At 44.2% G+C, this 13,761-nt stretch overlaps 1 protein-coding gene across 3 annotated transcripts in view; it reads left to right on the forward strand.

The window, feature by feature from the left end:
* Positions 1 to 13,761, forward strand: part of GRIK4 (glutamate ionotropic receptor kainate type subunit 4) — a 477,203-nt gene that overhangs the window by 425,772 nt on the left and 37,670 nt on the right. For all 3 annotated transcript variants that reach the window (XM_055356137.2, XM_031016481.3, XM_055356138.2), the window contains one exon: positions 2,957 to 3,070. In XM_055356137.2, the coding sequence (XP_055212112.1) occupies positions 2,957 to 3,070 (114 nt within the window). The remainder of the gene's footprint in view (positions 1 to 2,956; positions 3,071 to 13,761) is intronic.

Consider the following 13,761-nt stretch of genomic DNA (forward strand, 5'->3'; position numbering starts at 1 on the left):
GCGTTCGAGCTAAAGTAGGTAACTACTCCTCTATATTGAGAATATAATATTAAATGCAAGAAACGACCGCCACAAACCTGTCATGGCTTCTTTCAGCTTGTCACTGCCTTTTCCTGTCTCCTTCCCTGCCTCCCTTACCCCCAGCGTCCTCTTGACCGGGGACAAAGGAAAGAAAGACTGGGGCTGGTGGGAATGTGCCAGCAATGTGCGCATGAAGCCGGTTCCCTGTTTGTAGGGAAGTGTCAGTGAGTTAGTAGACAGAAATGCTCTGTTCAAACGTGAGACACAAGCTCTCCCTTGGCATGTGGTCATTCTCCCTGTGCCCAGGGAAGAACCCTGGTAGTGAGCTGCTGCCCATCTGCAGATGTGTCTCCATAGGGACATATGGAATTGTTTTGGCATAATGTCACAGTTGGCCAACTTTTATCGACTTGTGAAATGATTTCCAAATTTTAATCCAAAGTTTGCCCTTTGGGAGGAAAGCAGGGTGTGAGGAAAATAAACTTGAGGATAGAGTTGTTGACTTTGGTTAATTGATTTGGATTTTTTTTTTTTAAAGAACCAGAGAAAGGAATGGATGCCATGTTTACCTCGTGCCCATTTCATCACTTTTAATTTTTCTAATCTTGCCATCTTTCCTCCAGTTTCTTCATTCCAGCCCATTTAACTCTTGTTTCCTCCCCTCAAGTTTCAGGTAGGGGTTGGCTACCAATTTGGTTCATTTCTGTTACCTGACACCTGTGCTCAAAAGCTGAATTCAAATCAGTGCCTCTGTTGTGGAGGGGCTGAGGCTCTGAATGGCCCAAGCAACTGTCTAAAGAGTCCCCCAAATGAAGGCGCTAACAATCCTCTAATCAAACCTAGCTTTGAACGCAAGTGTCGATTCACTTGCTAGCAGTCATCAGCACTGTCTTGGAGAAATACAGAATGGATCATTCACATTTTCTATGTTTTAGTGAAAATCCCCTTCATCGGCACCCTAGTTGCTTTTTAAGGATGACCTCACCGTATAAGGCTCCGAGTTTGTTAAGCTGTGCTGGATCGTGTGACTGCTTAATGGGGTGGAACCTGAATTGGTGATGGAGGATTGGGGTGGAGGTGGAGAAGAAACTGACCTTTGCCAACGGATTTATCCTTCCTGTACACAAATCATAATTCCCTTGTGTGTAAAATGAGGGCCAGCACATCTGTCTCCCCACTTTCTTTGCAATGTTTGTACGTAGTCATTCAGAACTGATTAGCCTGTTTGTAGATTGTTGGACCACACTTCACTTTTCTTATTTCATCTTTTGCATCAACTGATCGACCGGCATTAGAAAATGTCAATCATTGTAGGCTAGTCTGAGATACAGCACCCAGGTCATAAAAACATGGCTCTTAACAATTAGTACAGTATAAGTTAGAATCATCAGGGCAGCTTTTTACAAATATAGATTCCTGGGTCCTACCACCAGAAAATCTGATCCAGGAAGTCTGGGATGAGACTCAGGAATTCACATTTTAATTGACCCAGCAGGTGATTCTGAGGTAGGTGGCCCCATAGACAGCATTTTGAGAACCACCATAGAGGATTGCTGGGAAGGACCAGGCACTCTCCTTGATTTATGGATGAGGTTAAGGAAGCCTAGAGAAGTGAAGTGACTAGTCCAGGTTGGTTAGTTGGTTATTAGTTAGAGTAGAGGACGCACTGGAACTGAGCACCAGTTCTGGGCTTTTCCCACTGCCCCATGTGTAGGAGAGTAGACTAATAGGAAACAGACTTGCTTTCCACAGGATTGATTTAAATTAGATACAAGGAAAAACTTCCTGACATAGAAGAGTATGAGGAAGTCTACAACATCTTTCCCAGAAGGCTTTAATTCAGGGCTAACTCTCATCAGATGTGGGCACTTGAGGTACAATTTGGAGGCAAGGGGAAAGGAAGGAAGCCTCTATTGAACAAATGCTGGTTGTTATGCATTAAGGGGACCAGAAACTCTTCTTTGGGTCTGCTAATGACATCTGAAGTTTCACCTGGACAGCGACATAAGTGGCCAGTGATCCAGGAGGCCTGAATCCTAGCCAGCTGGAATGAGCTTTGTGATGTTGGGCCACTTGCTCAGTTTTCTGGTCTCTGCTTTCTCACTGTGGGACAAATGGAGTTGCATTAAGGTTTTTCTGATTTCTGTGGTTCCAGCATTTTTACTTTTCATTGTAGCCCCTTCAGCAAAGTTTCTTACACACCATAAGCAGTCAGTGGAGTTTTGTCAACTGAACAAAACAAACATTACTCAATATTGAGAATGGGCCAGGCGCAGTGGCTCATGCCTATAATCCCATCACTTTGGGAGGCCAGGGTGGGCAGATCAGGGGGTCAGGAATTTGAGACCAGCCTGGCCAGCATGGTGAAGCCCTGTGTCTACTAAAATTACAAAAATAAGCCAGGCATGGTGGCCCACGCCTGTAGTCCCAGCTACTCGGGAAGCTGAGGCAGGAGAATCGCTTTAACTCAGGAGGCAGAGGTTGCGGCGAGCCAAGATGGCACCACTGCACTCCAGCCTGGGTGACAGAGCAAGACCCTGTATCCAGAAAAAAAAAAAAAAAGTATTGAGAACGCAGGAGCCCAATCTGCCAATTTCCTCCTCCCGAGCCCCTACCTTTCCTCCTCCCGAGCCCCTACCCTAGGACACTTTGAGACTGTCTCTGAACAGTCTGGTAGTGATACCCCCTGTTTTTAAAGTTATTTATGTATTTAAAGGGATCTAACGACAAGTGAACATGAGTTATAGCTTCAATATCCATGTACTTTTATGAGTGATCATTCAGATCTGTATGCTGTGTTGACTTAGAGCCACTCCTCAAGCAAGAAGCCAGACCAGCATCACATCTCCAATAGCAGTGACGGTTGCTTGTCGCAAGTCTCTGTGCCTCTTCTCCTATGGCCACCCCACTGACGGGCTGTCTCTGTTCCTTTCAGAAAGCAGATCTGGCTGTGGCAGGCCTCACCATTACAGCTGAACGGGAGAAGGTGATTGATTTCTCTAAGCCATTCATGACTCTGGGAATTAGCATTCTTTACCGCGTTCATATGGTAAGAGACTTATTTTATAAGCATTTATGTCATTAAAGTTATTTGCATGCAAACACTGAGTTATACGGGAATAATGAATGACTCACGGAAATATTTAGATTTCAAGACTTAAATGCAAATGTGCTGGGCTATTTTTTCTCCTATCATTTGCACGAACTTGCAAACTGGAGGGATGGAAAAGTCATGCTTGTGGGCTTTCCAGTAAAAATTGCTTCTGCCTCTCTGAATAGCGATGACCAAGAATGGTCATTTAATACTTGGTGGATCCTGTGTTGGTGATTGGCCCCGTGGGTCACTTTGCTCCCTTGCCTGCAGCCCAGATAAGTCACCCTAGCATTTCTCAAGCACGTTGCCAACTTCCAAGTCTGTGTTCACTTCTAGTGTTGCATCTGGCGAGAGAATGTAGATTCCTTCTCTCTCGATGATCTGTCCTGGAGAATAAATGGTAGATAATTTAATGTCATTTATACCTGGCCTGCCCTTTTCTGCATTCCATGCCCCCATCAGAAAGACTCCTCTGGCTAGGTAGGCCAGGGTGAGTGTCACAGTGAGTTTGTGAGAACACACCAAGAGGCAACAGAGTACAGACACGACCTTCAAGTATACTGGCCGGTGGGAAGAGCAGAGGAAGAGTCACCCTGGCTGGGTCACATCCATCAATGAATAAGCATGACAGTGCCAGCAAATAGCTGACTTTGCTAGTTTATCTTGCTGGACCAGAAGAGCCTTCCTTTCCTCTTGTCAGCTGAACTGGCTCTAAGTGCAGAGCGTCATACAGATTTGCCCAATACACTAGTCATTTTCAGTGCCCATGATTCAGCTGCCATGGTATGCTCCAGAACAGAGCCTGTACCTCGAGGCTGCCCAACAGGGTAGAGACCAAGAGATCACCCAACATGCCTGCTGAAGAAGTAACCCCTTGCCAGGCCCCACATCCCAGCTCTAGAGAAAAGGAGATCGTCCACCTTTGCAGCTCCAGCCTATGCTCCCAACCCTGTGATGGGGGTTGTTGTTAAGGGTTGAATTGTGTCCCCCGCCACCAAAATATATGTTGAATTTCTAACCTCTAGGACCTGTGAATGTGACCTCATTTGGAAGTAGGGTCTTTGCAGATGTACTCAAGTGAAGGTGCGGCCATGCTAGATTAGGCTGGACCCTAATCCAGTGTCTGATGTCCTTATAAAAAGAAGGGAATTTGAACACAGACACATAGAGGAGAATGCCATGGGAATTCGAAGGCAGAGATTGGAGTGATGCATTTACAAGCCAAGGGACACCAGGTATTGCTAGCAACCACCGAAAGCTAGAGGAGACAAGGAAGGATCCTCCTAGAGTCTGCAGAGAGAGCCTGGCCCCACCAATACCTCGATGTGGCCTTCCAGCCTCCAGAACTATGACATGATAAATTTCTGTTGTTTTAAGCCACCAGTTGTGGTACTTTTTTATGGCAGTCCTGGGAGATGAATAGAGCTGTGTCATTCTTATTTTAGAAATGAGGAAACTAAGTTGTAATCAGTTTAAAAACATGGGCAAGGCCACATGCTCATAAGTGAAAGAACAGGGTTCAAACCCAGGAATGATGTGTTTGAAGCCTGTGCTTTCTCCAGGACAGCAGCCTGCCACCCTCCTGTGTGTGGTCTTTGAATCACTTGTATAGGGCACTTTTGTGCACCCTTTTTCTCATTTGGTCCTCAAGATGGTTCTTTGGGGGAAAGGGAGCAGGTATGATAATTCCCAATTTATAGACATGGAAACTGAAGTCATGCTTGGAGCTAGTTCAGGGCTGAGCCTGGAACCCAGGCCCCTTAACTCCAGGAGGGTGTCTTGCCATCGTTACATCTGTTGGTACTCACTAGGCAGTCTTCCAGCCAGCACCATTTCTGGAGCTCCCCTCCCCCACATTGACCCCTGGAGTCGGGGGACATCCAAAAGAAATGGAGGCACACAGCCTTTGTCCAAACTACCCTGCTGTGGCTTGCGGTAGCCACTCAGTTAGGCTCTGGCCTTCGTGTCTAGATTCCTGGAGGGAACTAAAGCCTTCCTGGTGACTCAGTGGCCCATCAGGAACCAGATGGCAGAAGGTACCTGACCCCAAGTGTTTTTGCCACCAGGAAACACCTACTGCTAGGCTGCCCTCCCCACCTAGGGCACCACTGTCCTGAATACCAACTCTGGCCAGAAAGAAACCACAATTCACCAATTCTCTGGACATCCCAAGTTGGATTGTTGACTAAATGTTTCCTACCACCTGAAAACCTGTATGAGTTTCCCTGCATTCATTTCTGGGATGACAACTTTTCTGTGTCAACTTGGCTAGGTTATGTTGCTTGGATGCTTGGTCAGATACTAGTCAGGTGTTGCTGTGAAGGTATTTGTAGACAGGATTAACAACTACAGTGAATTGACTTCCTAAAGGAGAGTACTCTTGATAATATGGGTGGGCCTCATCCAATCAGTTGAAGGACATAAGAGCAAAACCTGAGGTTTCCTGAAGAAGGAATTCTGCCTTAAGTCTATCACATAGAAATCCTGCCTGAGTTTCTAGCCTGCCTGCCTTTTGGACTTATTAGCCCCCACAATCCTGTGAGCCAATTTCTTACAATAACTTTCCCTGTCTCTCCCAATATCTCTATCTCTGTCCCTCTCTCCATACACACACACACACACACACACACACACACACACACACACACACACACACACACACACACACACACACACACCCCTGACTGTTGGGTGAGGATTCCTCTCCTCTTCCGGCCTCCACACTGAAGCGCCAGGATGCCACATGGCTGCCTAGACCTGATTGATAACAGGGGGCCAAGCAAGAAATGAGTGCTGGGATTAACAGCTTACACTAAGCAGAACTGACAGTTTCTAGATTTATTCAACAAATATTTATTGAGTGCATTCTGTGTGTGAGACACCATGCTTAGGAAGTACCAAAAAGTCAGCTGAGGGGAGAACAATCCCAAATTGACTAACCCAGGGGAGATGTGGTTAGAATAAGTCTGAGATGAACGTTGTTATGTCTGAAACAGAGGAGGGCCTTAGGAAGATCTGCTGTGGCTAAAGGATGAACTGGTAGAGTCCACCCCAAGAGCCTAATTCTAACCTTACATAGAGACTCTATCTCTAATATCATAGTGTTAAGGTAATGAAATTAAATACTGGGTGTTCATTGTTTTGCAATTTTTCTCTAATTGTTATCTGTGAGCAAAAATATGGGTAATTTAATCACATTTATGATCTATAAGGATCGAGAATGTCTATGTTAGTTCTATGTTTATGAGGTCACCTGACTGATGAGTTATTGTTACCAAAAAGTGAGTATCTGGTGGCAATCAAACCTGTGTGCGAATGTAAAAATAATTAACTTAGAGTGCCTAGTTAAGAATTATTGCTAAAGCCTCCAAAATAATAAGTAGTGGCAAGTATGCCTCTGAAGTCTAAAGAAATAATTTGTGACTTTCCAGCAATCCAAGATTATCTAGGCATTTTCATGAACACAGATCATCAACAGTTGATTGTGGGATATTTACCTTCTTCCTAACACCGGGTATAATCTCTGTTTCTGTTCAGGCATCCTTAGGACCAAAATAAGAATGTTTTGCTCTTTTTACCACCTACTCCCTGTTACTCACAGGCTGGCTGAGGAGTCTGGCTTTGGCATTCGTTACTGTTTTTCCATCCTGCTTTTTAAAAGTCACTCTCTCTCTGTCTCTCTCTCTCTCTCCTCCCCCCCGTCCCACCCTCCTTCCCTCCCTTCTTTCTCTGTCTCTCTCTCTCTTTTTGTCTTTCTCTTTCTTTCTCACCCAACTTAAATGTCCATGGTCCTTTTCTATTCTTATTCTACCAACTCTCCCTGGATAATCTCACTCCCTCCCAAATCTGTGAATCTAACCCTGGCTGCTCCCCTGAGTTCCAGTAGTGTAATTCTGACACATTTCTTCACATCTCCATCTGGACGTCTCACAGGCACCCCAAAAACTGTGTCACAAGCTGAATTCTGTGTGTTTCTGAGTCACACTTATGCCTCCTTCCCTGTGCCCCATATCAGGTAATAGAATTTCCATCCAGTAACCTGAGCCATCCTTAAGTTTTCTTACTTTACAAATTCTATTGGTCATCTCACCTCCCAAAGAGTTCTCAAATATACTGTGTATCCCCACTTGTGCCTTGGTTCAGGCTTTCCTAATCTCTACTGCCATTCCTGCAGCCTGTATCCTCCTTTAGGGCAAGGCATTTCTTGTCCATTACTGGATCCCCATCAAAAGGCCACAGTCATTATAAGCATTCACTAAGAAACAGCAGAGTGAGAACCATGGACTCTGGACCCAGACTGTCTGGGTTTATTCCCAGCTTTTACAGTTATTAGATGCATGTTACATACATCTCACCTTCTTCATTTGTAAAAATGGGTTGTCATGCAAAATTAAATGAGAATACATATGTAATACACTCATAGCAGTGCCTGACATACACACAATAAAGTGTTAGCTATTATACTCAACAAATGTATATTAATTGTTCCTTCATAATCTATTTGCAGCCTGGGTATTGGTCTAAAAAAAAAAAGACAAATGTAATCATATCAACCTCCTTCTTGAAATCATTCACCAGCTGCCCATCACTCACAAAAAAAAGTTCAACTTTCCTACATCCAGGTCTTTGCCTGCAGGCACCTTTGCCCCTTGCTGCTCACTGCTCTTTTGTCAGGTCAGCCCCTTCCTGCCTCCTTATCTAGGTTCACGCTTATCTACCTGCCTCTCAGCCAGCTAACGAACTCTTTCCTGGCTTTCAATACCCAGCTCAAATGGCACTTGCTCTTCCACGCAGCTCCCCTAGATGGAGCTGCTTGCCCTCTGCCTATACTTCTATTATAACACTTTTAGGTTGCGTTATATTATTCTTTGTTTATCTATCTCTCCCTTTGTATCCTCCAATGGGAGGTACATTAAGGGAAAGGTACCCTCTTGTCAGACCATAGATTTTTATATGATTTTGGTATGGAAAATGTGGTCATCCTAAACATGCAGTATTTACTTGACAGGAAGGAAGGAGGGCAGGCCATAAATCCAGTGATCCTGTGGGCAGTGAATGCTATGCTTTCCTTTGTGCTCCTGATTGGGCAGTACTGAGCCCCAGGAACCTGAGATTCTATTAGGGAACCCTACAGGGCCAGTATTCTAGGCAGCAGGACAAGTGACCCAAATATTTTTTTTACCTTCTGGCCTTTACCCCTGTAGGTCTTGAGAACAAAAAGAAGTGGGATGCAGATGTTTCAGGCAGCCTAGATGCAGCCTCTGGCTCAGGTCTGGTTGTAGCTGCCTCCTGAACTCACTGCTCACTCTCTCTCTCAATGCCTGCACTTTCCACACACAACATAGCATCCACCTGAGAAAGTATCAGAATCCGTGGCTAGGGCCAGATGGGCTTCTAGGCTATACATAGATGGTCCAGCCTTTAGCCTTTGTTGTCCCCTGATACTTCAAGGATGGGAGCCAAGTGGCAGAACATCTGAAGTTCAGGACTCTTGGTTTCCCTGGCACATCAGCTTATCTCCTTATAATGATAAGTTTAGTATTTGGTATAGCAGTATAATTCCAAGGACATTTTGCAGTCAAGGGTTTTATGGTATTGATGCATACTTTGAGCTCTCAAATATCTGTGTGAATGGAGGGGAAAAGAACATGAAAAACCAAAACCATTTCTATTTGACATTAGAGTATATCATGTAGTTTTCTGTCTCTTTTTTCTGCAGCAGCAATTTACCTAATGATGTTTTGCTCAGATTAATATTAAAGTGAGTCTGTATTCCTCAAGCACACCCAGACTATTACAGCAAGGCATCAGCAGACTGCGCCAGAAGCCAACCTGGGATTAAGTGTTTGGCCCATAGAACCCCCACATGAATAAATTTCATCTAAACAGTTCATTGTTGCTGGGTGCAGTGGCGCATGCCTGTAATCCCAGCCACTTTGGAGGCTGAGGCAGGAATATCACCAGGGTTCAAGGCTATAGTGAGCTATGACTGCACTGCAGCTTAGGCAACAGAGCAACACCCCATCTCTTAAAAAATTAAATAAGTTAAAATAAAAACTCAGTATTGACATCTTCAAGGAGATTGGGTATATGTGTAAGATGGTGGTTTGTTGACTCATGTCTCCTAATTTATAAAGCACTTCCATGTACAGTCTCTGGTTGAATGGAACAGTGCCCTGAAGCAGGTAGTATGATTCTCATTTTACAGGACAAAATTCTGAAATTCTGTGAGCCCAGTCAGTGCAGAGGAAAGAGGAAAGGCAACACAATGTTGCAGGGGGCATTGAAACCAGGTTTTTGGTCTCCAAATCTCCATACACGTCCAACTACCTGTCTTTACGGTATCATAGGTGTATTTCTTTCAGTGTCAATGGTGTGCTTTAGATGATCTTTCAAGATCCTTTCCCATCTGAGGATACTATCTCTGATCCCAGAGAGGGTCCCAAGCCAGCTAGAACACCCGAGACTCCCTGGAAAATGTGAGCTTACCATTTTCCCTCTATACCAACTTGTTCCACCTTTGGTTAACAAATGGGAAAGTTTTATACTCTGTTCGTTTTCTCTTCTTAACTCTTAGCTAGAGTCTTCTTTCTCAAGAAAAAGAAAAATCAGACAGTGTTTAAAAAGTAAGGGAGAAATAGGCTGGGCACGGTGGCTCATGCCTGTAATCCCAGCATTTTGGGAGGCCGAGGCAGGCAGATTATGAGGTCAACTGTTCGAGACCAGCCTGACCAACATGGTGAAACCCCATCTCTACTAAAAATACAAAAATTAGCCGGGCATGGTGGCACATGCCTGTAATCCCAACTACTCAGGAGGCTGAGACAGGAGAATCATTTGAACCCGGGAGGTGGAGGTTGTAGTGAGCCGAGATTGCAACATTGCACTCTAGCCTGGGCAACAGAGTGAGACTCTGTCTCAAAAAAAAAAAAAAAAAAAGTGAGGGAGAAATAAATGCTGACATTAAATTAATGCACGACATTGCTGGATATATTACCCGCTTTTCAAGAAGGTCTGTTTCGTTTCAGAAAGACTGTCTAGGAAAATGGAGAACAATGCTAAGTAAACCAGTGAATCATTTCTAATACTGCTTAATACTCTGTTCTAAGAAAATGGAAAATGAATAGAGTTCTGTTCCTTAAAGCTAAGTAACATGATAGCCCATATAATGGAAATATGGATCCCTGAATGTATAATAATATTAATATTGGTTATTTATTGAGTGCCTCTCTCTGAAGAAGCTCAAGGTGTGTTAACATTATTTTAGTAATTCTCACGGCCCCTCTTCATGTGGATTAAGGTGCTCCATTCATGGTGCTCCTTTCTATGGGAGAAGAAAATGGCACCCAGAGAAGTTGAGTGGCTTGCCTAGCACCACCACTCAGCAAGTCCAGGTCAATGCCAGGATTAGAATGTAGGTCTCCTCACACCAGATTTTCAGCCAGTAAGTGAAAATAGATACACTAGCATATGAGTTCTATGGGCAACAGACCCATCTGGGTGTTTTACGTGGATAGGAATTAATTACTTGCTTCCTTTTTTCCTCTTGGAGTCAGAGGTGGAAAGTGCATGCTAAACCAAAATATCAGCAGACAATCCATTGCAGACACACTGAGGGAAGCCATCCATGGGATCCTGCTGAGGGACAGGAAGAAATCACCTCCTCCTGCCTCTCCCAGAAGGAGTCTTGGAGACACTGCGTTCTCTTACCTCTTCAGCCCTGGACAGTGTGTGATTGACCATTGGGCACTGCTGGGAGTTGACTATATCACAAGCAACCTTTCTATAAATTGCCATTTAGTTCTAAAGACTGTAGAAATGCACATGAAGGACCCTTTGTCCTTGGCTATGCTGGGAGGGGATGGAGTTTCAGGAAAGAAGAGAGCTCGTATCGTGCATTTGTGTAGGGAAATGGTGACTAAGCTACAGAGCCCTAACACAGATCCAAGAGAACCTGCCACATGTCTGGTCCACTCTGTCAATGACTTCTTTGGGTAGGCTGAGGTGGGATTGAGTTCTAAAGGTTGGAATCACTGGCTTTTAAGAGTCTTCCTTCCAGAAGAAAGCCTGGTATTGCCCTAAGTGCTTCTCCGGAGAGCCCTGGAGGAACTCTCATGATGCATATATTACAGCCGTAGAAACTCCAGGAGTTCTGAAAAGTGGCTGTAGCCAGATAGTATTCTTCCCCAAAGCATCTTTAACATGTGTCACCATAAGAGAGAAAGTATAGTATTTCTTGTCCGTTGAGGAAGGCATCAGTATAAAAGGAAGTTCCCACCTTTGTAACACACCATCTCCCCACTCCCCCTTCACTCACGGCTACCATTAGACAGAAGGAGAGCAAACATACATACAGCTCTATGAGTTAACTCACTGAGTTCCCAAAACAACCCCACGAGGTAGGTTTTATTATTCCCTCCATGTTATACAGGAGGAAACAGAGACCTAGAGGTTACCCAACTTACCCAGTATTGCGTGTCTTGTAAATGGTGGGGCCAGAATTCAATCTTGGGCAGTCTGGCTCCAGAGTCTGGGTTTTATTCACTACCTGTCCTGACTGCCTGGCTCTGGTGTCCCCATGAATCTGGCTTCAGACTCTGGGAAAGCAATTGCATTCTTCCGAGAATGTCATTTCTTCCAGTATATATAGAGTGAAGTATCAATGAGTCAACAGATTGTTTTTAAGGATAAGAGGAACTTTGGGCATGAAAGGGGGGTTTAATGCCACTTCATAGCTCCATGGACAGCCCCACTACTATCATGCAAAGGACCTACACACACCAGGATTGTGGTCAGTTGATGACCAGCCCTTTGCATCTCTCCCTCCGTCAAAGAGCATCAGGGATGCTGATTGATGGTCAGTCTGATGCACAGTCCAAATGTCAAGGGAGCTAATTCTAATTTTGCTGCCGTCTAATTTTCAATTTCATCCACAGAGTTTGACCTGTCTTCAACATTTGGGGCATAGACTATATATAACCACCTATCTACTTCCAAAGTGATTGTATTCACCAGAAGGAACTGGCCCAACTCACAGTCAACAGAGACGTGTATAAATCAATACAAATGCCTATAAATACAGCAGAGTCACAATAAATGGTGATGGGTATAAATAAATAATGTTTAAGAGTACTCTAAGGGGGTGTGTAGGTTGAGAGTTTGCTGGCATTGGGGAGAAGGTGTGGGATTAATTAGGGAATTTATTGGAGTAAATAAAGATGCAAAGATGAAAAGGAGAGGAAGATGCAGTACAGCTGCCATTTGAATGAAGGAGAGTGTGGCATGCCTATGGCACAGCTTGATGAATGAGCACCAGAGAAACTGAAGCCATTGCCAATGATTTGAGCGAGGCACTTAACCTCCCTGGGTCCCAGTTCTTCCATCTGTCAGTATGGAAAATTGGGTATTGAAATCAAGAGAACATAGTGAAGCACTTTTAGTTCTTCAAAAGAAAGGCATCACCGTTATACCTCCTTTGGGCTAAGGAAAATCAATTATTTGGAAGAAATGCCTATGGCATATGACACCTGATTTGCCCCAAGCGCCAGTAACTCACATGTCTTTTGGGAAGAAAGTGATCTAAACCATTCACATAGAAAAAAATGGTAGGCATTCAGAATCTTGCAAGACACATACTTCTCTTTGGCATCATAGAGACAGCATGGATTTAGCCTAAGCCAAGGCTGTATAAGCCCAGACCCAAATCTCAAATGACTGCCCATTCCTTGCTCTTCTGGTTGGCGTCAGTCAATCACAAGTAGAATCAGATGTTGCCTTGCCAACGTGACTGATATGTTTCTGGGGGAGCTTTGTTTATGTCATGGTTTTTGTTTGTGTGATGTTCTCTGTTTTATAACTTTGGTCTCTAGGAATTTTTCCCACAGCTGTGCATCATTCCTTATCACCCATAACCAAATATGGCAGCTTTAAATAGTGCTGTCATTTTCCTCAATTTCACTTGTGATATAATCAGGTATAGATTTCTGACATTGGGCATCTAATGGGTTTTCAGATTCAGAAAGCAACAGTAATAGATTTTTCAGTTGAGAGACAGATCGAAATAGTCATAAATGACAGGGCACGTGGAATTCATGCACATTTGCTCGGAGAAACTTGGGGGTCAAAAAAGACCCCAGGAGTGGACCACACTAGTGATTTCTATTGCAGTAGGAGTATAGGCATGATCGGCTTCCTTTACTGCTTCCAGACTCTGTATATGGATGCTACCCTCTCTGTGTCTTCCTGTGTTTGCCTCTGGCTCTTAGGATGATGAAGGAAACACAGTCAAGCCATGATGGACACAGGAATATTAACTGGGGACTTGGATTCTGCTGCTCTGGAGTCCTTTGCCTTCTGTTAGAGGATTTATGTAATGACGGGATGAGCCAAGCTCAAATGATTTCCTCATTCTTCTCCTGTTCCCTTCCCTAAGTTACTGGGTTTTGTCCCCCAGATTTTTCATTTTTCCAGTAATACCTGAGTGTTGTATGCAGACTGAGCATGGATCCACAGTGGGTTGGAGAACTTGCAGTTGGTATCAAAGGGCAGTTCCGTGGTCTGAGCCAATACTGTGAAAGAAAAACAGTTTCAGATAGATCACGTGAGAGGTCACTGTCATGCTGCTGAAAGGCCACAGTGCCCAAGAA

Source organism: Gorilla gorilla, chromosome 9 (genome assembly GCF_029281585.2).
Source record: "Gorilla gorilla gorilla isolate KB3781 chromosome 9, NHGRI_mGorGor1-v2.1_pri, whole genome shotgun sequence".
Taxonomy (NCBI): domain Eukaryota; kingdom Metazoa; phylum Chordata; class Mammalia; order Primates; family Hominidae; genus Gorilla; species Gorilla gorilla.